Source organism: Podarcis liolepis, assembly GCF_965112155.1.
Source record: "Podarcis liolepis genome assembly, chromosome: 10".
NCBI lineage: Eukaryota > Metazoa > Chordata > Lepidosauria > Squamata > Lacertidae > Podarcis > Podarcis liolepis.
In genome coordinates this window covers 15348527-15375885 of record NC_139562.1, presented here as the reverse complement: position 1 = coordinate 15375885, position 27359 = coordinate 15348527, and the positions used below count along the sequence as shown (strand labels likewise).

The 27359-nt window shown below is 44.0% G+C and overlaps 1 protein-coding gene across 1 annotated transcript in view; it reads right to left on the bottom strand.

Annotated features, from left to right (window-relative positions):
• Window positions 1-5542: 5542 nt before the first annotated feature.
• LOC310686852 (1-phosphatidylinositol 4,5-bisphosphate phosphodiesterase zeta-1-like) overlaps window positions 5543-27359 on the bottom strand; it is a 48310-nt gene continuing 26493 nt past the window's right edge. Inside the window, exons 9-13 of the mRNA XM_083461210.1 lie at window positions 22939-23055; window positions 19276-19448; window positions 8418-8550; window positions 8170-8319; window positions 5543-5692 (exon numbers count right to left, since the gene is read on the bottom strand). Coding sequence (XP_083317336.1) covers window positions 5595-5692; window positions 8170-8319; window positions 8418-8550; window positions 19276-19448; window positions 22939-23055 — 671 coding nt within the window. The 3' untranslated portion in view covers window positions 5543-5594. The remainder of the gene's footprint in view (window positions 5693-8169; window positions 8320-8417; window positions 8551-19275; window positions 19449-22938; window positions 23056-27359) is intronic.

The window sequence follows — 27359 nt, the reverse complement described above, 5'->3', positions numbered from 1 at the left end:
TGCTTCGCAAGATGGAAACGTCTTGCAAGTTTGTTTCCTTTTTCTTGACACCGTTAATACAGTTGCGACTTGACTTCGAGGAGCAACTCATAGAACGCGGTGTGGTAGCCTTTTTTGAGGTTTTTAAAGACTTTGGTGATTTTTGAAGCTTTTCCAAAACTTTCCCGACACCGTGCTTTGCAAGACGAAAAAAATCGCAAGACGACAAAACTCGCGGAATGAATTAATTTTGTCTTGCGAGGCACCACTGTAACAGTGAAAATACTAAACAAAATATGTTTCATATTAGGAGAGAATTGTTTGCAAAGTGGTACATTTTAGGTAAGACTGCATACCAGGCGGTGTATAACTGGAGAAAAATACACTGAAATGCAGATGAGGTTTCACGAGGACTTCTTTTAAAAGGGTTTGCAAAGTACTGTGGAAATGTGGAAAGCTGAACTTCAGAGAAATAGAGAGAAACCAAAAGTGACAGACTCATCCCTTCCTGCTCTGAAAAGCATGGCATAAACAACTATGTGCAGTTCTGCTCAGCCCAATTAAATAAGGATGTTAAATTGGAAGTAACTGAAGAAAGATCAATAATTCCCCTCCCGCTCTCCTAATACTATATCTCGGAGGTCACTCAGCGAAGTTAATTGGCAGCAGGGTCAAAAGGACAGGCAAAAGAAAGAACTTTGGCCACCTGATATGGAATAAAACTGTGGAACTCTCTATGGCATGAGGTGAGTATTGTTGCAATAATCAAGGGTGGTGGTGCATGAGAATGTCTCCTCTGTGTGCTCCACCCCCACCCCAGTTATGGAGTGACCCCACTCTGAGATGTGCAGGCTTTACGATGACTGATCAAAGCATGCACTTCTTGACCCAGGCATCAGTCTGAGTGGGTGCCTTCCCTCCGCCTGCACTGCTGTTTGTTTATTTTATGGTTTTGCTTTATGGTTTCCACGTTCATCTGCATCTCTCTTTTATTGCGATATTTTTGTAACCCATCCTAGGGCCATGCACTGAAGGGCAGGCTATAACTACAAATCATAAATCAATTGAGAGGACTCGGTGGGCTAGCCATGTGGGAAGCTACTCATCTAGCCCCAGACTGGATTATCTCAAGGAGGAGGAGGCGGCGAGGAGGGTTAATGTGCTTCCCACACAATGCCTGGCAGAATTTTTGAAGACTGGGGATGGAATTGCCCACCTGTTGCTTTGGCAACTCTCAGAACCCAAGAGCCACACTGCATTAGACCAACATCTGACTGGTAGGTATCTATCTGGTGGGGCATAGCTATTCTTCAGACACGGGTGTCACTGCAGCTTTTTTGGGTGGGGGGAAGGAGAAGGAACAGGTTGTGGCAGCTGCAAGGTTGGAGCTTTGCAGGCACAAATGTGGGAGTGGCAGGTTTGCTCAAACCAGTGCGCTCATGCAGCCCTGACCTTACTGCTCCCTCCCCACATTTCATCTGAGTAACTTGCAGCGATGTCAGTGTCAGGAGGGTGGCTCCACCACACCATACAGGCTGCTACTGGTAATGGTCTATCTAGCCCAGCATCTTCTCCCAGAAGACCAGAAGTAGGAGGTGGAGACCATAGCCCTACTACTGCAGCCCAGACGGTATTCAGTGCTCTACAGCCTCTAAACCTGAAGATGCCACAGTGATCATGATTTGTAGCCACTTGTAGACCTCTATCTTCCTTGAATTCATCGGATGCCCTTCTGGAGCCATCTAAGCTTGTGGCCAGCACTGCATCTTGTGCAGCAGCAAGGTCCATCAATCCATCATGTGCTACGTTAAGCACATCAGCTGGTTTCTTATGGGCAAATTGTTGGATCAATCCATCAACCTCTGATGGATTATTTAGAAGGGTTGGGTCTGGCATCACTTTCACCGTTCATGTGTGCCAGTATCCATACTCAGCAGTTACATCTAAACACAGCTCCTTCCTCAGAAGTGTCTTTGGGGTTGAAGGTACACACAATAGGCAATAAACACTCATGGACACCATAAAGATTCAGTCAAGTGTAGAAGTTTTACTTGGCAGGCATAAAAGCATATTGGTAGCAAATATATACAGACATTCACCACTGCAGTGATCAAGGCGTGCTTAGAGTCCAACAAGAGACAAAGACTCTCTCTCTGCTTCTCTCACCACAAGGCGCAAGCAAGAGAGAGAGTCTCCTACTCTTGTCGCACTCTAAGCATGCCTTGATCACAGCAGTGGTGAATGTCTGTATATATTTGCTACCACAACACCAAGGAAACACCATACTAGACACTGACTCCCAGTGAGGCAAGTTGGACCAGTCACTATATACAAGCAGTGCTTGCAAGAAAGGTTGTGCGTGTTCGCCTCTACATTTATCTGCATATGTAGGTAAAAAAGTAAAGGACCCCTGGACGGTTACATCTAGTCAAAGGCGACTATGGGGTTGCGGCACTCATCTCGCTTCCAGGCTGAGAGAGCCGGTGTTTGCCCACAGACAGCTTTCTGGGTCATGTGGCCAGCATGACTAAACTGCTTCTGGTGCAACAGAACACCATGATGGAAACCAGAGCACATAGAAACGGCATATACCTTCCTGCCACAGCAGTACCTACAGTCATACCTCGGGTTAACGAACGTTGCAGGTTGCGCGTTTTCAGGTTGCGGACCGCGCAAGTACCAGAACAGGTTACTTCTGGGTTTCGGCACTTGCTCATGTGCAGAAGCTCAAAATGACCTCACGCGCATGCACAGATGCGCCTAATCACGTCACGCATGTGCACAGATGTGGCGCTTCAGGCTGTGAACGCTGCGTGTTGTGAACGTGCCTCCCGCACGGAGGTATGACCTTATTTATCTACTTGCCCTGGTGTGCTTTCCAACTGCTAGGTTGGCAGGAACTGAGACAGAGTAATGGGAGCTCACCCCGTCACGGGGATTCGAACCACCAACTTTCTGATCGGCAAGCCCAAGAGGCTCAGTGGTTTAGACCACAGCGCCACCCGCATATGTAGAGGATTTTGTCAGTATGCTGAAATCCTGCCTTGTCTCTTGGTGGCCCCCTAACATTGGCCTGGGCTGCCACAGTGGAAACTGCAAGAAGCAAGAATGCTGTTGGGTTCAAGTCCTGTTTTGGAGTTTCCCAGAGGTATCTGGTTGGGCACCGTGGTAGCAAGATGTTGGACTAGATGGGCCATTGGCCTGATCCAGCAGGTTCTCATGTTCTTATGCCCATTTGCTGTTAGAGCAGGGGCAACAAGCTATCTCCTCGGGGGCTGATGTGGTCCTCCAAGGAAATTTTTCCGCGTCCCAGTGAATTTGCTTGCGGCAGCAAAATAAATAAAAAAGACAGAACCCCTTCTTAGCGGGCCTGCATGTGTTGTAGGTGGGTGCATGTGAGAGGGTGGTGTGGCAATAGCCACAACTGATATGTGGCCCCTGGATGATTGGCGAAGGCTGAATGTGGCTCCTGGGCCAAAATAGCCCTGGCTTCGAAGGAAGGGTAGTGGTTGCCAGTTAGGGATTGCAGAGGGATTGCCAATCATCCATGTCTTAAGACACACCAATAAACTCAGCCAGGTTGAACAGTAGAAAACAGGACACACTGTGAAAGAAACAGAGTTCAGGACAAGAAACAGAGTTAATTCAGAGCCCTTTGCACTAACAAAGCAACCGGCATTATCTTCCCTTTTGGACAACTCTTGGAGAGAGATGCCATAAAGGATGGAGATATTAGCCTCCCACTCCACTGAGTGCAATATATGAAAGGCGTAATACGAATCTATTCAAGCAAAGACCTTCATATGCTTCACAGTTCTGAAAATTTGTGATTTTAATGCTTTTTTCAAAAAAAAAAAAATAATGGCTATAAAACACACCCACACAAGCAATATAAGATTATCAGGGCCAAAATTCTGATTACAGCTTTGGGAGGCTGAAAAGGCAAATTACTTTCCCCTCTAAAAATAAAGTGCATTTGGCAGCTCACTCTGGCTGTTTTTCAAACTTCCTGTCCTTAAAGCTCAATAAATATTGATTTCAGAGGCTTCTCAGTAGACTGGGTTTTTAATTTGTTCCCTTAAGGTTTACTGTAGATAAATGTAGACATTTGCTTTCCAGCAGTTCTGTAGTCTTGACTCTGCTTTTGTCTTGTTATTGCTCTATTGAGGCTGGTCATTTCAACACATGCATTCCACACAAACACAAATGCACTAATATTTATACAAGGCTTGTGGTAAACGGATCAGATACATCACACCTGTAAATGTGATGCTACGCTAATGGTAACTCACTCATGCTACCACCCAGGCGATTAATACCTTGAAAGCTAACTGAAATTTCATTTCTACCTACCTAATGCTTTTGCCATCGATTTTGTTTTATTACACAAACTATATAAAATTACTGTTTAGAAACCGAATAACAACACATATCCATCATAATGAATAGAGAGGTACACCCACCCCAATTAAATTAACTTGTCTATTATTGTGTGCTGAGGAAAACCCGCCATAGCTTGGGAACTTGAAAGAATAAAAATCCCTGACCTGATACGCTGAGGTGTCAGTCATCTTGGAAAGCTAACCAATTACCTTCCAGCAAAGGCACCCCACACTCTAATAACTAACCAGTAAATATTTAAGAACTTAAGAAGAGCCCTGCTCTTTCAAGCTGACTGCTCAGTTATAGTCCAACCTCCTGTTCCCACAGTAGCCAGCCAAGATGCCCACAGGAAGCTAATAAGAACGACCTGGGCGCAACAGCTCTCTCATGGTTTGTGATAGCCAGCAACTGGCATTCAGAAGCAAAATGCCTCCAACACCAGAGTTCATACATCATCATGATGCCACTGGTAGCCTGATCCTCTTTGAATTTGCCTGATCCTCTTCAAAGCCATCCAAGTTGGCAGCTTTCACTGCATCTTCTGGGAGCTAATTCCTTAGTTTAACTCTGTTCTGGAGGTAGATCATAGCTATTGTGGCTAGTAGCTAGCAGTGGGGTGTGGTCAGTGGACTAGCGGGACTAGGCTAGTCCCCTAAATGTTCCATTGGCTCCTACTTCCCAAAGCCTGGGAAGCTTCTGCCCAGGGAAGGAGGCACAATTCACATTTGTGAGATATCAGGACCTTGTGATGTCACATGAGCAACGTTCCCCACCCCACCCTGCCCATCGCCCTTGCCTCTGGCCCTATCTGTTCCCCTATGAACAATTTCATTACACAATACTGGGTATTAATACCAATAATTTACAAAGCCTGTATTGATATTTTTCAGCGGCTACGTTGCAGCTCATTCTTAAGCTCTAGTTATCTCCCGCTTGGACTACTGCAATGTGCTCTATGTGGGGCTACCTTTGAAGGTGACCTGGAAACTACAACTAATCCAGAATGTGGCAGCTAGACTGGTGACTGGGAGTGGCTGCCAAGACCATATAACACCAGTCCTGAAAGATCTTCATTGGCTTTTAAAGCCATCCAAGCTGGTGCCCATCACTTCATATTGTGGGAGCAAATTCCATAGTTTAGCTACGTGTGTGCTGTGTGAAGGAATCGGGTGTCTTCTGCTTTGATTATGGTTGCTTTATTAAACACGCAGCTGGGAGGAGTAGTGATGACATTAACTCAGGACATGGAAGCAGTACCAGATATATACGAAGAGCGAGGCGGGCTTGAGGGTCACTCCGAGCTTGGAGACCAATGGAACATGGCGGTATCCTAGAAACAAAGCAAGAAGGAAGAAGATTTTTTTTCCAAAAAAAAAATGTGCTAAATATAAAATGCACATCCAATAATATATGATGAAGGAAGAAGGAGCTTAAAAAATATATCATGCCATTTTTTTAAAAGTAAATCCACGCATGTGATGCATACAGACCATGCTTTTAAAGCACATTACTTTCTTTGCCGCCAAATCCCCAGTTCTGTAGTTTGTTAAGGATGGAAGGAATCGTAATCCTGGGAGGGGTAAACTACAGTTTCTAGGATTCTTGGGGAAGGGGCAGTTATGCGCTTTCAATGTGTTTCAAATGCATGTTGTGGTTGCAGCCATGTTCATACAATCCTTGGGGAACTACCTATGTGGAAAAGCAAGAGATCAGGTTCTTCCAGAGAGTTAATGCAGCCTGGTCAAAGAAATTGGGTATGCCCAGTGGAGAATTTGCATTTTTTCTCTCTGCCACCCCATGGCATGCCCCATTTTCTGGCCCTGTGGATCACTGCCAGATGAGAAATGTCAGTGGAGAGCTCTGAGAGGCCTCCATGTACGGGCCTTCTACTCTGCCACACTAGAGAGGCTTCCACCCATGGACCTCCTGCTCTGCCCATGGCAGGGGTGTGGACCCTCAGCATCCTACAGCCCCTTGGCCTATGCTCTATGTGGGGCTACCTTTGAAGGTGACTCAGAAACTGCAATTAATCCAGAATGCAGCAGCTAGACTGGTGAGTAGGAGTGGCTGCCGAGACCATATAACACCGGTCCTGAAAGATCTTCATTGGCTCCCAGTACGTTTCTGAGCACAATTCAAAGTGTTGGTGCTGACCTTTAAAGCCCTAAATGGCCTCGGCCCAGTATATCTGAAGGAGTGTCTCCACCCCCATCATTCTGCCCGGACACTGAAATCCAGCACCAAGGGCCTTCTCGGTAGTGGCACCTGCCCTGTGGAACGCTCTCCCACCAGATGTCAAGGCAATAAACAACTATTTTACTTTTAAAAGACACCTGAAAGTGGCCCTGTTTAGGAAAGTTTATAATGTCTGACGCCATATTGTTTTTGATATTTGGTTGGAAGCCACCCAGAGTGGCTGAGAAGGCCCGACCAGATGGGCGGGGTATAAGTAATAAATTATTATTATTATTATTATTGGCCACCCTCCCAGCAACTATGATTGCTTCTTAAGAGACCTATGTGTCCCCTGCAGAACACACAGAGTATTGCATAATATGGAGATCTGGCCCTCCAGTTCTCCCCAGGCCACACACGCTCTGCAGACACAGCTCCTACTGGCCCTGTTTTGTAACCCCATTGAATGCTTGAAATGTATCTTCTGAAGGTGCCTTCTGCTTGCCTGAGTGAAGGAGAGAGAGAGAGGTGAGTGTATGGTTCTGGAGTGGGGGACATCACAAGGGCCAAAGCTGACCCTCCAGGTCTCTCTGTCTGGTCCTCAGAACTCTCCCCAGTCCACACCTCTCACTGGCCCTGTTTGCCTCCCAGGTGCTTTTGCCTGGCTGCAATGTGTTCTTAAACACTCACAATGCCTCTTGCTTGTCTGAATGGACAAGGTCCATTGTAGAAATTAGCCGACCATATAAGGTAAAATTTGCATCCATGTGGCCCCTGGAAGGTTGCCCAGGAAGGAATATGGTCCTCAAGCTGAAAAATGTTCACTACTTCTGTCATAGAAGGAAAAGTTGTTTTGATCTTGCAAAATAAAAAAAAGAAAGTTGTCTAACTATTTTGCTTCTCCGTTTCTTTTGGCACTCTTGACAGTAGAGATTTACTTTAGCTTTCCCAGAAAATCATCCTTGTATGCCATTTAAAGTAATAATCTCTCTTTATTTTGTACTGCTAACTTCATACTGGTAGATTTGAATGCATTTTTATTTGTGGTTTTCCTGTGCCTTGATACTGATAAATAGACATCTTCCTCTTCCATAATAGCATTGCTAGATTTAGTCTGACAGCACATAGACTTTGTTGTCTTGTTAGAGACTAAATATTTCAAGACGGTCCATGTAGCCTGAAATACAGCTTAATAATTCTATGGATATTTCATTGGGTTGTGGATATAATATTAAACTCAAATAAATATTTTATAAACTTATTTTATGTGGGAGTTTTTTAAAATAAATAAATAAATAAATAAATATTGTAGCTACAAAACAAGTATGAACCCGTTTGATGGATTTCTATCGCACGAACTTTTAAATTCTCCTAAAATGACTATATTGATTTAAAGGCTGCCTTTGTCTATGGCTGATTTGGCTAATTTAATTCCTCTCTACAAAACTGTAATCAAGTTATTTCACCCCAGTCTAGAGCTCTGTAGCCACTCCAGCAATAGGGCAGCTGTATCAGAACAGAGGGACCACATGTGCAAAATTGTCTCAAACTCCACAGTGAACAGGGAGACCCATGCATGCACAAATATTGTGTGTGTGAATGCTGACTTCTCCCATCCCTGCTTAATCTTACCTTTATTCAGGCTCATAACTGGCAAAGTAAATTGACCGAGGAAGTCATTTGCAGTTAGTGCCATCTGATCTTCTAAAACAAAGCGTATTAAGGCAAGATCGGGAACATTGATGTTAAACGTGAATGTTTCATTCCATCTAGGATTCAAAGCTGCAAGAAACAGGAGGGGAAATCTAGTTGTTGGACATGCGTTTTTGAACAGAGCTCCGCTGAACATCTTACCCAAGTTCATGGTGTATTAGACTTACCATTGTTCTTTATGACAGAAGTCTGCTGTTTATTCATATCTCCAGGAACTCCATGAATCTCTATCTTGACTACAGGATCAGCCTTATTACTCTTGGATAGGTTGCTTGGTGGCAGTTGGCAACCACTGATAATCTACATAAAGGAAATCAGCCACCAGCATGAATGAATTGCTCAAATTACAGAGATACGTTCCCACAAGAATCCACTTTGAGACTTCTCCTTTCACTGTTGGAAGATCTGAAGTGGCGCTGGTGCCTCTGGAGATGCTGAACTCAAGGTGCCTGCTTGTCTGCCCACTCCCCTTTTTCTGTCTACACATGTTCACCCCACACACTTAAAGAGAACTAGTGTGGAATGGCAGCATGCTCTGTGTCGTCTGAATAAAAGAATCCCCGTGACGGGGTGAGCTCCCGTTGCTTGGTCCCAGCTCCTGCCCACCTAGCAGTTCAAAAGCACACCAGTGCACGTAGATAAATAGGTACTGCTCCAGTGGGAAGGTAAACGGCATTTCCGTGCACTGCTCTGGTTCGCCAGAAGTGGCTTAGTCATGCTGGCCACATGACCCGGAAGCTGTCTGCAGACAAACGCTGGCTCCCTTAGCCTATAGAGTGAGATGAGCACGCAACCTCAGAGTCATCCACGACTGGACCTAACAGTCAGGGGTACCTTCATCGTTACCTTTTACTGCGCTGACATTGATTCACTCTACCTTTTTCTGTTTTTGCTCTTGTTGCAACAACAACATGGGATTGTATCTAGGTAAGAATTACTCAGAATAACTCTAAGTAGGTCTACTCTAAGTAGGACGAGCATGGGAGACAACTCATCATCATTATTTTATAACAACAATATTGCTGGTGTGGTTATAGTATGAGGGTAGACAGCCCCAGCATCAAATGATGGAGGGCACTCTCTGAATTTCTGAATTTACAAATTTCGCATGATACAACCCCAGCCAACATGGCCAATGGTCAGAAGTGATGGGAGTTGTAGTCCAGCAACCTCTGGACTACAAACGGCGAAAGTTCACAGTCCAATTCAACCCTGGGATGAGAGCTTTGAAAATGCCACATAAATAAATACTACAGCACTCCACGGTGTCATCCTTTTTAAGTCTCTTGAGATTTTCAGAATTACAGCCATTAGCCCTACTAAGAAGATTGCTATAGCATGGATCCCTATATAGCGTTCAATCTTTCTCCTACTGTCAACAACAGGAGTCATCCATTAACTGCTGCGGAAGGAGGAAAAACATCCATAAGTATATATGATTTAAATGCTTTAGAAAAGATTCACTTTACCATAAATATCAAAATAAGATGTTATAAAATCTGCAGAACACAGAGTCGTCCAGGACCAATATTGTATATTACAAAATGTATAGGCATAGACCCCCATAGTGCTTGGGTGATACCTATATCTCAAACACTTTCTTGCTTCATATGATTCACTAACTTTCAAATTATACTTTGGAGAACTTTGGGAGTTTCTCAGAAGCTTGTGGGGGGTTTCTTAATCAGATGACTCATAATGGCAGATTACCAAAACCTCAAAGTTTTTTTTTGTGTGTGTTTTTTTTAATAAAAAAAACTATGATGCAATAATTCATTAATCCAATGAAGGTGAATGTTGGAAAATTCAGGATAGATAAAAGGAAGTGCTTTTTCACACAGTGTATAGTTAAACTGTGAATCTCAATAGCACAAGAGGCACTGAAGGACACCAAGTTGGCTGGCTTTAAAAGTGGGTTAGACAAATTCATGGAGGACAAGGCTATTGATGTCTATCTTCTACTTCTACTTGTCAGGTGTATTATGACTCTTAATGCATTAGGGTTGTCCTGCCTTTGAATATGCAGGTTCTTTTTCACCAATACTCTTTGATAGACCAATTCTCCACAAATTAGTCCAACCTCTTCTTACAAATCTCCAAGGAAGGAAAGTCCACCGCCTCTCACGGAAGACTGTTCCACTGCTGAATCCTTCTTACTGTCAGAAAGTTCTTCCTGCTATTTAGTCAGAATCTCCTTTCTTGTAACTTGAATTCATTGGTTGGGGCCCTAGCCTCTGGAGCAGGAGAAAACAAGCTTGCTTCATCCTCCATGTGACAGCCCTTGAGATGTTTGAAGATGGCTATCACATCTTCTCTTTACCCAGGCTAAACATACCAATTCCCTCAACCATTCCTTATGGAGGAGGGAGAAAAATATCTGGCCTTGTTTAACATGCATTTTTTTAAAAAAATGGTGAACAAAATCTTTGTTTAAGGTTGGCAAGATGGGAAGAGAATGCTTATTCTGTAGCCAGACCAACCCCTCCCCTCCAAAAAAAACCCCCACACACTGTACACCGCTGGTATTTAATAACCTGTCAAATGTCTTTGATAACTATTTGCAGCTTGCTGGCCACAGAATTTATAGTATTTGAGGTATTTTCAACAACAAGCATAGGAGAGTACCAGGAAATATTACAGATAATAAATCAAACCTGTTTGATTTATTTTTGTTCAAACAGGCAATTTTCCAGAACCATCTCTGTACATGAATATCACAGCTTGCCCTGAAAGGTTTAATTCAATTTGCCTCTCTCTATTTTCAACATGCTACGGTAATGTTCTAAATTGCAGCCGAAGAATGACCTAGGTGTACTGAGAACGAGATCCTTGTAAATAACAGTATTTAATGAGGCTCCCTTGTAAGCAGAATGCCAGAATTTTTGGAAAGTTCAGTTTCGTTCTTGGATGCTGCAAATTAGATTTAATCCCAATCCGGGGATATATTGCAGCTAGGGGGCTAGAGAGGGTAAACTGCAACTATAACCCCTGCATTCCTAGCCCTATTGAATTCAGTGGGACTTACTTCAGAGTTGGGATCTAATAAGGTATCATTTTCCATGCTGCTCTGCGTGCTTTGCATGCAGAATTGTTTCTGTTCTGCTGCAGTCGGTCTTCTGCCAAAAACTACATTATTTGTCTCGCTATCCATGGTGGCAAAATTTACATCAGTTACCTAATTAATTAGATAAATCGCATCAGTTATGTTGTGATGATGTTATTCCACCCCCTTCATTTCCATGCAAAGGAAACACAAAACCAATGGGGGGAACATAAGCAATTATGTATTATTTACAGACTGGCAGCAAAAACAGCAGCTAGTACCAATTGCACTTGCTGAATTGGTTTCTCTTCCAGACATGGGATAAGTAAGTGAACAATGGCCATTTCTGCTCCTGTTTCTGAATTCTCTGACATCCCTAGTTTTGAGTAGGCATGATTAGAGTTGCAGCCTTAATGCCCACAGAAAACTCTGCCTCGAGGAAGGGTTTCCCAGTTCAGAACTGCCCTGCTGGATCAGATCCATAGCTGTCAACTTTTCCCTTTTCTTGCGAGGAATCCTATTTGGAATAAGGGAATTTCCCTTTAAAAAAGGGAAAAGTTGACAGCTATGATCAGACCAAAGATCCATTCTAGCATTCTGCTTCCAAGCACAGCCAGCTGCATGTTTCTGTGAAGATCACAAGTTGGCCGTGAAGCAAGTGCTAGGTCATGGGCAACAGTCTGGAGAAATTCAGGAGCTGGGAAATGAGAGGCTGGAGTAAAAATTAAGAAAGATCCAGCAGCAACAGAGAAGTGGGCCAAAGAACAAGCTAGGAGACCAAAGAATTATCAGGATGCAAGAGAAAGAATTCTGAAGGCAGGGACCCAGATGAAGAGGGAAAATACAAGATACAGGTGGTGCTCAGGCAGATCTTGCTGCTCAGGCAAGGTTTAGCTTGAGAAAAGAGGCTCTCTAAACTCTCTTCTGTCCAGAAAGATCTAGAGATCAGCCTGGGTGGGCAGAGTCAATCCAGAAGGTCAGTCTGAGATGGTTGCCAATTGCTGTTCAACAGTGGGGCAGCCACATGGATTCCAGTAGTTCCTGACATTGTACCTCCATCACCTTTTTTTGGTTTCAGTCTCTGGTATGCAAATGTACATACCCTGAACATAAAGTCTGTACTTCTGAATATGGAGCCCCCATTTAGCTCTCATGATTAAGGCCGCTCCTAAAATTATTGCATTCTTCTTAGTTCAAAGTCTGCTGTTTAAATCCATGGGTTGTATTACTCCTATTACTATTACTCCTACTCACAAGTATACCCATTGAAATTAATGGATACAACTAATTTAGGTCTATTAATTTCAGTGGATCTGTTCTGAACATGGATAGAAGGATCTGTCAATTCTGGTTTTCCCCATTTGTCACTGTACCAGTCTTACATTCAGTTCTCCACGTTTCTACAGCTATCTGGGAAAATTCATCTGCTTTTTTCTCCCTGTAAACACAGTTCTGTATGCAGTTTTGCAAGCAATTTCCCCTAATATGGTTCGTTTTGTATGTTATTCTCCCTAATGTGTTTATTTTCATGCACATTCTCCCCAAATATATGCATTCTGTACACATTGTCTGATTGCACAACTACACTGCAAATTGAGATAAGTGAAAATTTTGAGGAATAGGTTTGCATCTTTAGGTAGAGCTGGGAAAGTCTCCTGTCTGAAACTCTGGATGCTATCAGTGCAGACCTTGCATGGGGAACCTGCGGCCTTCCAAATGTTGCTGGCCTACAACTGCCATCAACCTTGATGAACTGGGGCCATAGGCACCAAATTCAGGGAGCCCTGGGGGCCAGGGCACCCACAAAAAAACCCTGTGGGTGCTTGGCCCCATCCCTGCCACCACTGAACAGCCCACTGCCTGCCACTGGCCCACCACCACTGTGCACCTTCCACTGAAATGAAGGTGATAGTCCTAGCAGCTAGTGGGGTTAAAACAGAACAGGACTGAGCCAATGGGGAAGTCCACTGTGAGCTGTCCAGGGTGCTGATCACTGCTTAGAAAGAGATGCATTGCACTGCCTTTGCTGGTTGGATTTGAAAAGAACTTAACCATGCTTGACTAGACTTACCCAGCTTCCCTCAGCAGCACAGGGTAGGGATTTTACCTGTGGGCACATGGGCCATGAGTCACCAGTGATGTACAACTGAAATGTTTAACCAATAATGAATTTCTGATATATATATATATATATATATGCTTTCGTAGATTTTCACGGGTACAGGAATGCAGGTTTTGGTGTCTTCGGGTGTCTTCCCGTGTAAGAGTTGGGGTGCCTCTGTTCCAGTAACAAGAAGCCGAAAGCACCAGCCTGAAGATGACGAGTGAGACCTCGTCGAAACGTCGCCTAGACACCCCAACTCTTACACGGGAAGACACCCGAAGACACCAAAACCTGCATATATATATATATATATATGCAGGTTTTGGTGTCCTCGGGTGTCTTCCCGTGTAAAAGTTATATATATATATATATATATATATATATATATATATATATATATATATATATATATGCAGGTTTTGGTGTCTTCGGGTGTCTTCCCGTGTAAGAGTTGGGGTGTCTAGGCGACGTTTCGACGAGGTCTCACTCGTCATCTTCAGGCTGGTGCTTTCGGCTTCTTGTTACTGGAACAGAGCAGGGTCTCAGTGTTTGAGTTCCTATAAATACTGTTGAGGGGGTGTGGTGTATAGCCTCCAACGTTCTGGGCAGAGAGGAAGTTCCCAGGTTAGTGTGCCTTTTCTTCTTTTGTTCCTTAATTACTTGAGGGATATCTTGAGTGATTTCTTGAGTGATATTCTGAGTACCACGTCGCCTAGACACCCCAACTCTTACACGGGAAGACACCCGAAGACACCAAAACCTGCATTCCTGTACCCGTGAAAATCTACGAAAGCAAATATCTCACCTCTACGGGGAGGAAACCTTCCAGCTGACAAGAACCTACGAGAAACTAGAAATCCGAAGAGCCACCATCTTATGTGATCTCTTGTTCCTACGCAACTGCCGAGACAACAACTTAATTCCCACATGCTTCCAACTTAAATTCCACTCTAAAACCCCAGCTACCGAAAGGATCCTGAAACGAACTGAACTATCCCTAATCAGAAACGAAATACATAAGAAAAGATACCTACTAAACCAAACCAACAAAGATCTGCTCACTCTTCACCTCAAACTCTGTAACAAAATCCACCCTGCACTCTGGGACAAATGCAAACAACTAGCCGTCTGGAGAGCTGAAACTGAGACCTCACATAAGACAGACAGACACACCAACAAACTCCACAAACTAGAGAAACGCCAGAAGCCCAGCCACCCTCCACAACAACCCATGAAACAAACAGTACATAACATATCAGACAGGATCCTCACCTCAACTGAAACCAAAGTACTCTCCAAAGGTTTCAACTTTGCAGTCGCCCCGAGACGCATCCCCACGGAAAACATCATATGCGGAGTCGAAGCTAGCCTAACCAAAATCAACCCAGATGAAGCCAATAAAATCAGACTTGAAGTCACCAACATCCTCTGCTCCAGCAAACCACCCAGAAGCAATTTACACAAAGAAGAACAGAAAGCACTCACCAACCTGAGGAAAGACAACAACATAATCATTCTCCCAGCAGACAAAGGTAATGCCACTGTTGTGATGAACACATCGGACTACCAAGCAAAACTATCAAATCTACTCCAAGACCCTACCTACCAACCTATAAAAACAGATCCCACCACCTATCTGGAAAAAACCACCAAATCCAAAATAAAAGCCTCTCCTATCAGTGAAGAAATCCAGCTAAGAATCATCCCCAGAGAAAAATCATCCAGATGCCCCAAACTCTACGGTCTCCCCAAGATACACAAAGAAGGAACACCACTCAGACCAATAGTCAGCTCCATAGGCTCACCTCTACAAAATCTCGCTAAATTTCTCGCTAAGCAACTTCAGCCCTATGCAGAATCCATCGCTTCACACGTTACTAACTCCTTCCAGTTCATAGAAACAATAAAGAAGCAAAACCTACATCCCGATGACCTACTTGTGAGCTTCGATGTTGTATCTCTCTTCACACAAGTGCCCATTAATGAAGCCTTGACAGCCATTCAAAACAAATACAATCCCCCCGAATACATCCTGGACCTGACCAACCACTGCCTAACCAACACGTACTTCATCCACAATGGACAAAGATACAAACAGATAGAAGGAGCACCTATGGGATCACCCCTCTCACCGGTCATCGCAAATTTGTACATGGAACACTTTGAAACCAATGCTTTAGACAAGTCAGAACACAAACCCAAACTTTGGCTCAGATATGTTGACGACACCTTTGTAATTTGGCCACATGGGAAAGAAAAACTAGATAGCTTCCTCACACATCTCAACAGCCTACACCCCAAAATACAATTCACTATGGAAATAGAAGCCAACAACCAACTTCCCTTCCTTGACATCCTAATCTACAAAAAACCTGATGGCTCCCTAGGACACACTATCTACCGGAAAAAAACACACACCAACCGCTACTTACATGCACAATCACACCACCACCCTGCACAAATAAACTCCGTAGCCAAGACTCTCATCTCCAGAACCAAACGCCTGGCTGACAAAGACCACTTGACAACTGAGTTACAGAATCTCTCAAATGTGTTAATCGCCAATGGATACCAGCAAAACAGGGTTACGAAGCTAATCCAAAAAGAAACACCCCCCAAAAACCAAGACACAGAAGAAAACAATGGCATGGCCCTCCTTCCTTATATCAAGGGCACTACAGATAAAATTAGCAAAATCCTCCATAAACACAATATCAAAACAGCCTTTTGCACCAACCAAAAAATAGCCAATATCCTCAGAAACCCCAAAGATAAAATCCAGTTGGAAAACCAAGGGGTCTATGAAATACCCTGCAAAGTCTGCCCAGCCACGTACATTGGACAAACAAACAGACGAATAAATGCACGTATCGCAGAACACAAGAATGCCGTCAAAAAAGAAGAAAAAACTTCCTCTCTTTTCCAACACATGAAAGAAACAGGACACGAAATTAATTTTGCAGATTCCAAATTGCTCTTTAACATGGAACATCACCACAAGAGAATAATCATGGAAGCCATCGAGATAGAGAAACACCCTCACAACATGAACAAGCGTGACGACACGTCCCGCCTGCCAGACATCTGGAAATTAGCCCTCCCCACAAAAACCGACACCAGAACCAGAGGCACACGGAACGCCATCACCAATCAACCACACCAGACCCAAACCCAGACCCTCTCCACAGATAAATTACAGACACCATCCAGTAGCCAAACCATAGTGGCACCTCCGGATGCTGCACCCCCCTGCAATCCCTACACAGATCTGGCTGGCACAGGGCACAAAACCACAGCTCGCCCCTATACACGAAGCCAAGCCAGAGCACAACTAAGTGCAGTACAGCCATCTCCTCAGAAAAACTCTTCACAAGCTCAAGAGGTCAAGACACGAAAGCTTTAGCAACTAATCCACACTTAATGACCCTCCTAAGTGGTACTCAGAATATCACTCAAGAAATCACTCAAGATATCCCTCAAGTAATTAAGGAACAAAAGAAGAAAAGGCACACTAACCTGGGAACTTCCTCTCTGCCCAGAACGTTGGAGGCTATACACCACACCCCCTCAACAGTATTTATAGGAACTCAAACACTGAGATCCTGCTCTGTTCCAGTAACAAGAAGCCGAAAGCACCAGCCTGAAGATGACGAGTGAGACCTCGTCGAAACGTCGCCTAGACACCCCAACTCTTACACGGGAAGACACCCGAAGACACCAAAACCTGCATTCCTGTACCCGTGAAAATCTACGAAAGCAAATATATATATATATATATATGCAGGTTTTGGTGTCTTCGGGTGTCTTCCCGTGTAAGAGTTGGGGTGTCTAGGCGACGTTTCGACGAGGTCTCACTCGTCATCTCACTCGTCATCAGATGACGAGTGAGACCTCGTCGAAACGTCGCCTAGACACCCCAACTCTTACACGGGAAGACACCCGAAGACACCAAAACCTGCATTCCTGTACCCGTGAAAATCTACGGTACAGGAATGCAGGTTTTGGTGTCTTCGGGTGTCTTCCCGTGTAAGAGTTGGGGTGTCTAGGCGACGTTTCGACGAGGTCTCACTCGTCATCTTCAGGCTGGTGCTTTCGGCTTCTTGTTACTGGAACAGAGCCCTGGCTCTGTTCCAGTAACAAGAAGCCGAAAGCACCAGCCTGAAGATGACGAGTGAGACCTCGTCGAAACGTCGCCTAGACACCCCAACTCTTACACGGGAAGACACCCGAAGACACCAAAACCTGCATATATATATATATATATATGTTGTTGTTGTTGTTGTTGTTGTTTAGTCGTGTCCGACTCTTCGTGACCCCATGGACCAGAGCACGCCAGGCACTCCTGTCTTCCACTGCCTCCCGCAGTTTGGTCAGACTCATGTTTGTAGCTTCGACAACACTGTCCATCCATCTCGTCCTCTGTCGTCCCCTTCTCCTTGTGCCCCCCATCTTTCCCATCTTTCCCAACAACTGTCTTTTCCAGGGAGTCTTCTCTTCTCTTCTCATGAGGTGGCCAAAGTATTGGAGCCTCAGCTTCAGGATCTGTCCTTCCAGTGAACACTCACGGCTGATTTCCTTCAGAATGGATACGTTTGATCTTCTTGCAGTCCATGGGTCTCTCAAGAGTCTCCTCCAGCACCATAATTCAAAATTCATATCTATCTATCTATCTATCTATCTATCTATATATCTATATCTATATCTATATCTATATCTATATCTATATCTATATCTATATCTATATCTATATCTATATCTATATCTATATCTATATCGATATCGATATCGATATCGATATCGATATCGATATCGATATCGATATCGATATCGATATCGATATCGATATAGATATCGATATAGATATAGATATATATATATATATATCCTTGCTTAGGAGAAGAAAGGTAAAGGTAGAAGGTAAAGGACCCCTGTACGGTTAAGTCCAGTCAAAGGCGACTATGAGGTTGCAGTGCTCATCTCGCTTTTAGGCCAACACCAAGGAAACACCATAGTAGACACTGACTCCCAGTCAGGCAAGATGGACCAGTCACTATATACAAGCAGTGCTTGCAAGAAAGGTTGTGTGCGCCTCTACATTTATATGCATATGTAGGTAAAAAGGTAAAAGACCCCAGTACGGTTAAATCCAGTCAAAGGCGACTATGAGGTTGCAGTGCTCATCTCGCTTTTAGGCCAAGGGAGCAGAGCCGGCGTTTGTCCACAGACAGCTTTCCAGGTCATGTGGCCAGCATGACTAAACCACTTCTGGCACAACAGGACACCATGATGGAAACTAGAAATGCCATTTACCTTCCTGCTGCAGCAGTACCCATTTGTCTGCTTGCTCTGGTATGCTTTCTTTTATTATTATTATTTATTATTAATAATAATATTTTTATTAAAGTTTTATAATTACAAATATCATGTACCATAATCCAATCCTACCTTTACAATCCCCACCCTCCCCCCTGGCTTCCCTCATTTCCCCCTTCTGGTTTGTTACATTGTTTGTTGTATTCTGCATGTATATATACTATTAAATGTTGTTACATTGTCATCCTCCATTTTGAAATTCAATAAAGTTGTGAAAGTTTATTCAAATCTTGACAATGAGTCCATTTCTTTTTGTTGTTTCTGCAAATATCTTGTAAAAAATTCCCATTCCTTTTTAAAGTCACTGCTGTTTTTTTCGCTCTGGTATGCTTTCGAACTGCTAGGTTGGCAGAAGCTGGGACAGAGCAATGGGAGCTCATCCCATCGCACACATTCAAACTGCTGACCTTCTGATCAGCAAGCCCAAGAGGCTCAGTGGTTTATAAAACATAACATAAGTATCATATATTAATGATAAGTAAAAGGTGGAATGAAACCTTCTTACCCTTACTGTAAGTGTAAGCGCTCTGAATTTCATGTTTACGTCATGTGGGTTGAAGTCTGTGTCTCTCTTTCTCAGGAATTCTGGTTTTAAGATATAACCAGAGCCACCATTGTCCAAATACTTTCCATTCAGTAGATCCATCTGTACTCCGGGTGTCTGGAAGTTTAAGGCCACTGTAAGTGGGGAAAGAGATATTTTCAGTTGAATACAAGGTATTGTGTGAGCAGTTGTTATTTTTAAATGCAACTGAAGTAATGACTGATTTTCAGAAATATTTTCCCTTTACACACACCCCCCCAGGATCTTATGAAACACACACATACAGAGACATTGAAAAAACAAATGGGGGTGATGAAACTGCAAGGGCTGGGCCTCTGAATTTCTGGTGCATGCAACGATCACATACCCCAACACTTGCACATTTTGCTCTATGCACCTATATCAGCACATGCTTGTAGCCTCTTTGCCTGGCAGCTTAGATGTGGGACTCTGGCTCCTGTGCACATCTCATGGGGATCGTGGGGTAACATACCTCCCCAGTCTTTAAAATGCAGTTCAGAAAACCTCTTGATGGTTTTAAAATCTATCCTATGCAACTGCTCCATGGGGCACAGAGCTAGGGAAAACTTCCTAGAGGTTAGAAGGGTGTTTGCATGTGTATCCAGAGCACTGTGGGAGTTGCTGTAAGTGCATGTTTTTGCTAGTAAAGAATTAACTACTGTATCAGATGTGTACCTTCCTTGGCTGGGGGTGTCTAGGGCAGAACGGGGTGGAGCAACAATTCTAAATTTCAACTTTGTACAGCAGCCTAGTTTCTACACATGTGGGTGGCTCAGTTGGTTACAGTGTGATGCTGATAATGCCAAAGTTGCAGGTTTGATCCCTGTCTGGGACAGCTGCATATTCCTGCATTGCAGGGGGTTGGACTAGATTAGCCTCAGATGAACCCTACAATTCTATGAGCCTATGATTCCTATCTAACCTCCATCCAGAGAACCAAGAGTCATTATCAGTGTTCAAGGGTATGTCCCTGCAAGGCACTTGGAGTGTGAAGCAGGGCTGGGCTGGGCTGGGGTCTGGGGAGGGTTTTGAGGACCAGATAATGGAGAACCATATTTGGCCCCTGGGCATGAGGTTACCCATCCCTGTCCATTAGTTTGGCAGCCACTGCAGAAAGAGCATTCCTAGTAGTGCCACCTGGACTAGGTAACACCTTAAGTTGGAGGATTGTCCCTTTCAAATGGGATTTAAAGACCTGTTGTGCTTAAAAGGTGCACAGAAGCAGCCTTGTGCCAAGTTAAACCATTTGTCCATCTAGCCTAGTACTGTCCATTTTTTCTCCCCTTGGCAGTCCAATATCGTAAGCAGAGAAAGCTATTTTCCATTACCTGCTATAAGAACCTTTTAGCTGGAGATGCCAAAGTTGGAACCTAAAGATTTTCTGTCTGTTTAGACAATCTTTCGATCTTTAATTTGCCTAATTGATTTCATCTAGATTTACTGGCTGCTGTTTAGCTTCTCTCTGCTTGGCATTCTTTTTGGTAGTTTTATTGTTCTGTTTAGGTTGTGTTTCGTTTCATTGGGTGTTCTGTTGCTGGAGAATACTTCAAAGCGAGGTCATGAATTAAATAAAACTAGATAGGTAAGGTAGATATTTCCACCACAACCTCCTCATCTATCCTGTAAATCAGCCTTCATTAACATGGCGCTCTCCAGCTGTTTTGGATTGCAACTCATGTCTACCTCAGCCAGCATGACCACGCAGGCTGAAGCTGATGGGAGTTCAAGTTGAGAACATCTGGTGGGCACCACGTGGGTAAAACTTTAATCTGTTAGGCATTTAAATGGAACAGAGATTATAATAAATATAGGTGACAGTTTGATAAGGAAGCTTGTAGACCTTAAGACTGCAGTCTTGTTGCAGTTTTGCTTGGGAGGAGGATCACATCTATGCTATGCATTTAAAGAACACTTAACACACATGGCTTCCTCCAATAATCCCAGGAACTGTTGTTTATCCCCTCACAGAGCTACTATTGCCAAACATCTCAAAAACCTACAGTTTCCATGGGGTTGTTTTTTCAGCCATGTGCTTCAACTGTGTTTTAGACAGCAGGTGTAGATGCGGTCAAAGTCTCATTGAGCTTGATGGAACATACTTCCAACTCAACATACATGCATAGCTTCAACATTCACAAGGGACTGACTCTCTCTCCCTCTCTGAGACTGTAGTGCTATTCCCATTATACAAGTCTGATGATTGGCAGCATGCGGACAAGCTCAAAATAGTTATATCTCAAAGGGCAAAACTCTTTGGTTCAGAACCTTTTTAATTTCATAGAAATAGAGTCACTCCTTCCGCATGTCACCCATTCAGTTCTGGGTGCTGCAGTGACATTTACAAATCATCCAATTTCCTGCAATGCCGGCTGCCTGAGTCCTGAGTGGCACTCAATAAATGATCCTTTCACGCCAGGAAACTGTCCACTGCCAACAATGCACCCAGTCAAAGCTTTTAGAGGCAAGGAGTTAATATCACCAAACAGATCACTTTATCTTTTGTTATGCATTACACACATGCCATTAAAGAGGAGCGAAAAATGAAAGCAATGAGCAGGAAGAGATGTAATTAGTATTTTTGTTCTTCCCCCCAACTGCCGCAGGATGAAACAAAGTACATGGCTTCATATAATGAATTTGTTGTTACATTTCCCATTGCAATGACAAACAAGTTAAGACATAAACATTAGGCAGTGTGCTACAGGAAGAGGACTTAGACATCTGTTTGGGAGGCCAGCACGGCATATTTTTGAGCATGAGGGATTGCAATTTAGACTCAGCCATATGTCCGCTATCATCAAGGCTGCATTCAGGTCAGGCTGGGGAACCTTCCACTCTCCATAAATTATTGGACTACAACTCCCATCAGGCCCAGCCAGCATGATGATGGCAGTTGCAGTCCACCACATCTCCGCCTCTTTCCAGCCTCCTCTTTCAAGCAGATTGGATGCTTTCATTTCTGATTTTAAACCATGTACAGCCTTCCATGACATCCAAATTGAGGCAACTCCCCTTTATGAGTAATGCTCATATCATGGCTTCAGAACCTGGCTTGTGCTGGGACCATAGTTTACACAAACCATGGTTTCCTGAGTTCAAATGTCACAGGGAACTGTGGTTAGTCTGTTACAAAAAGATACTTTGCACATCCCCCTGTGCACAAAGAGAGGAGGAGGACCACATGATCCACCCTGCCCCGACTCTCCACTATGGTTCTCCATTACATCTCAGACTGGCCAATGTGTTTAATGCTTCTTTGCTTTACTGTCTCCAGGTGTGTAGAATCTTTGGCTCTCCCAATGCTGCTGAAATATCACTCTCATCAACTCTCACCACTGGCTATACTTTCTGGAGCTGATCAGAGTTCTAGTTTAGCAATATCTGAAGGGACAGAAGTTCCACACACCTACCTTAACCTCATTGCCCTCCTCAGCCCTCTGGCCTGTGACTGCAACTCAAAAGCACTCTAGATTGCAATATATGTCAGTCCCCAACCCACTTTCATCCATGTGAGACATTATCAAATCTAAGCCATATATCTAAACCTATTTTGGTGTTTCATGCATGCAAACACATCACATAAAATTAGATGGAAAAGCCTACCCATTTGGCACCCAACGTTCCAGAATTCTTGTGGATCATAATTTGAAGAGTCTGTCCTGGTTCCTTTGGGGTAGATTCTTGTAATGAAGTTTGTTGTGTGCGCAATGAAGTCAGGAGCTGCAAAGAGGGATGGTGCACATATTTTATTAAAAAGTACAAAATTTTAATATTTCAAAGGTAAGATAATTTGATGTGTGTTTGTGGCAAAGTCACCATGCAATATTCATGCCCACAATGCTACGCAATATTTCCTTACATCTCTTCTATGAACTCATATTCAAAAATAACACTTTTTTAAAAAACAAAAAACATAACCATAAACCTAGCCAGGGACCCTGGAAATCAACATAACCATGAACCAGTTATAGATGATCGGATATCAAGGATAGAGTCCACTGGAAGAAATCTCAACTCTGATTTTAAAAAAAGGCTGTAGTCCATATGGTCACAGGGAGAACATGTAAAAACGTGCCTGTTGTTCAAAACAAACAAGGAGAAAGCATATGTTCAAGCGAAGGTTCAGTTCTATTGATTTCAAAAGGGAGGGTAACTATGCACTAAACTCTCCCCCACTGGAAATGATGTGATTTATTATTGTTTATTTTATTCAATTATCACTGCATTTATATCCCACTTTTTCTCCAAGGAGCTCAAAGTTATCCCCCTCACCATTTTATCCTCACAACAATACTGTGAGAGGATGGTGAGGCATTCCTGCTCCTTCCAGCTCTCATCTCCTGCAGCCCAACTTATGATGTAACTTCCTGGGATTCCAGCTGCTGCCATGATGGCAACCAAGTGGCCCAGCAGGGTGCTCCCTTGTGCAGAAGTGGGCACTTCTGCATTCTAGTCCCCAGCATAGCTCTATTCTGAAAGAAGTCTCGAGAGCCGTAGAAATGGACAAGAATGTAAACAGAATGTCTGTACCCCATAAATGGACATAAATCTGATATCAGGAATCACAAGACAGAGAAACCAGTAGGAGAACACTTCAATCTCCCAGGACATCCTATACAAGATCTCAAAGTAGCTGTCTTATTACAAAAGAATTTCAGAAATAGCCTGGAAAAAGAAGTTGCTGAATTGCAACTTATTACCAAACTTAAAACCATGGAGAGACCTGGTCTGAATATAGACATTGGATTCTTATTTCATTATACATGATATAGCTAATTTTAGCCATCTTGCCCCTTGATTTTTCCTGTAAGACCAATTGCAGTCGTTAACAGTCGTCAACAGGTTTACCACATCTATCAGCCAATCACCCGTTCCCACCACCCTTCTGAGTAATACCCCTCTCCACCCTCTCACTATATATAAGGGTCTGGTGACTTCTGTTTCAGTGTATCTGAAGAAGTGTGCATGCACACGAAAGCTCATACCAATAACAAACTTAGTTGGTCTCTAAGGTGATACTGGAAGGAATTTTTTTATTTTGTTTTGACTACGGCAGACCAACACAACTGCCTACCTGTAACTGTACCCCATAGAGAACTCTTTCACTACAGGCATAGCTATAGGAAAGTGAGGCCTACAATTGGCCAGAGATATATTCCTTACCGAAGAAGGTTCTTGACTTTCTCCTGCTGCTTTGCACTTTGCAGCACGCATGGAAGTGGATACAGTGAGTATCTCATCGGATCAATGTGTGCAAGAGCCCAGACACCCCTGTAAGTGCCCTTTCCATTTGGTCAACCTTAGCTGGAATCCAACATGGCGGCAACAGCTTGGCCGCGAACTACCTGGGATGGCTTCACAACCCACCTGCGGATGCCAGCCCACTGGCTGAAGATCGATAATGTAAACCTTTCAACCACCAGACTATTAGAGAAATGAACTAAGGATAAATTCTGAATTCCATTATAGCTCCCACTCCACAAAACAAATGTTGTGATTATGCAAACTGCAGGAGGCCCAATTTGCATCATTTATTCCAGTTCGGGGGAGGGGTTGTTTAAGTAGGTGATTTGAGAAGCCCCGAGAATCATAATTTTTGCTACAATTTCTAGGCAATCCATCTCTCTCTGCTTCCGGTGCTGTGCTATGTCTCAGCCAGGAACTCTTGATATGAAATGGGAATCCCTATGCGATGCAGCAGCAACCAACATATGAGCCTGTGCTATTTTTTTTTTACTCAATTGAAATATTTATACCCTGCGCTTCTGATTAAATGCCTCCAAGGTGGCTTGCAACAACCACTAAATAAATCCTGCACAATATTAAAATGAAAAGGATACAATTATTTAAAATGGCAACAGCAGAAGTTATGAGTATAAATGAAGCAGGAAACAGGGGTGGGCAGATGAGTCCATTTCACATATATTCATTATTTGCAAGTCTTTTCCATCCAGTTTCAGCCTCAGTCAAAGAGTGTTTAGAAATGTGTGTTTTGTTAGGAAAGGCATTCCAGAATATATATGTTGTTGTTGTTGTTGTCTAGTCGTATCCGACTCTTTGTGACCCCATGGACCAGAGCACACCAGGCACTCCTGTCTTCCACTGCCTCCTGCAGTTTGGTCAAACTCATGCTGGTAGCTTCGAGAACATTGACCAACCATCTCGTCCTCTTGTCCCCTTCTCCTTGTGCCCTCAATCTTTCCCAACATCAGGATCTTCTCTTCGCATGAGGTGGCCAAAGTATTGCAGCCTCAGCTTCAGGATCTGTCCTTCCAGTGAGCACTCAGGGCTGATTTCCTTCAGAATGGAGAGGTTTGATCTTCTTGCAGTCCATGGGACTCTCAAGAGTCTCCTCCAGCACCATAATTCAAAAGCATCAATTCTTCAGCAATCAGCTCTCTACATGGTCCAGCTCTCACTTCCATACATCACTACTAGGAAAACCATAGCTTTATATACATTCCAGAATATATATATAAAGAACATATACTGTTCTTTTTTTCTTTAAAAAATGTTTAGGGGTACTCTCATTTTCCTACTCATATTGAAATACTGCCCCTCAATGAGGCCAAACTTAGATTCACAAAATGTTTAGGGGTATGCATACCCCTGTGTCCTACCAGAAAAAAGCACTCCGTGTGTGTGTGTGTGTGTGTGTGTGTGTGTAGGGAGGGAGAGAGAGAGAGAGAGAGGCAGAGATAGAGATAGAGATAGAGATAGAGATAGAGATAGAGAGAGAGAGAGAGAGAGAGAGAGAGGTAGAGGTAGAGGTAGAGGTAGAGGTAGAGGTAGAGGTAGAGGTAGAGGTAGAGGTAGAGATAGAGATAGAGATAGAGATAGAGATAGAGATAGAGATAGAGATAGAGATAGAGATAGAGATAGAGATAGAGATAGAGATATTCTTGCCTGCACCCCTTACCATAAATGCCCCAGGGCAGGTTATAACAAAGTAGTACAGAATTATAACATTGATGGTGCCCCCGGGTTTCTCCGTCCTCCACCAGTCGCGGACTGGGGGGGGAGGGGTGGCATTATTAATCCGGGAAGATTGTCCTTTCAGGGCTCTACCATCACCATTGATCCCCGGCATTGAATGTGTTGGCCTAGTGTGGGGCTCCGAGGAGAGCTTGGCTGTCTGGTTGGTGTACCGGCCATCTAGCGCACCAGCAGCCACCCTGTCAGGCCTGCTGGAGGCGGTGGCCGGCTGGGCCTTGGAGTTCCCTAACCTATTGGTATTGGGGGACTTCAACATCCATGCTGATGCCACTCCCTCCTCACAGGCTCTGGACCTGGTGTCTTCCATGGCGACACTAGGGCTCTCCCAGTATGTTTCGGGCCCCACACATCAAGCAGGCCACACGCTGGATCTGATCTTTGGTGTAGGTATAGATGTGATCATGTCTCCTTCGATGAAGGTGCCATGGTCTGATCACTACACTCTGAAAGCCAGGATTGACTTCCCACCCCCACCCTGCTTAGGTGGCGAGCTGATTTGGGCTCGCCCGCAGAGGCTGATGGACCCTGATAGATTCCACCAAACCTTGCGGGACCTTGCTCCCCCTGGCGACTCATTGACTGAGCTTGTTGAGGGCTGGAATATCCAGCTCCTGGCAGCCATCGATGAGATCGCACCTAAGCGCCCTCTGCGACCCCGCAGAAACCGGGCTCCCTGGTTTACCGAGGAGCTCCGGGAAATGAAGCGGCACCTCAGACGGCTAGAGCGAGTATGGCGGGGTGCCTGTGACGGAGCCTCAAGAACATCTTATAGGGCTTTTATGAAAACCTACAAGATGGCGTGAAGGCTGCTAAGTCTTACTTCTCGGCCTCCATTGCATCAGCTAGCTCTCGCCCGGCGCAATTATTTAGTATAATCAGGTCTTTAACGTCCCTTGAGGGACAGCCAAATTTAAATAATAATTTGACACACAGCTGTGAGGCATTTGTGAGCTTTTTTGCGGAGAAGGTCTTGTTGCTCAGCCATGACCTCCTTGCCAATCTGGATACAATAAAGGAACTGGAGGCCC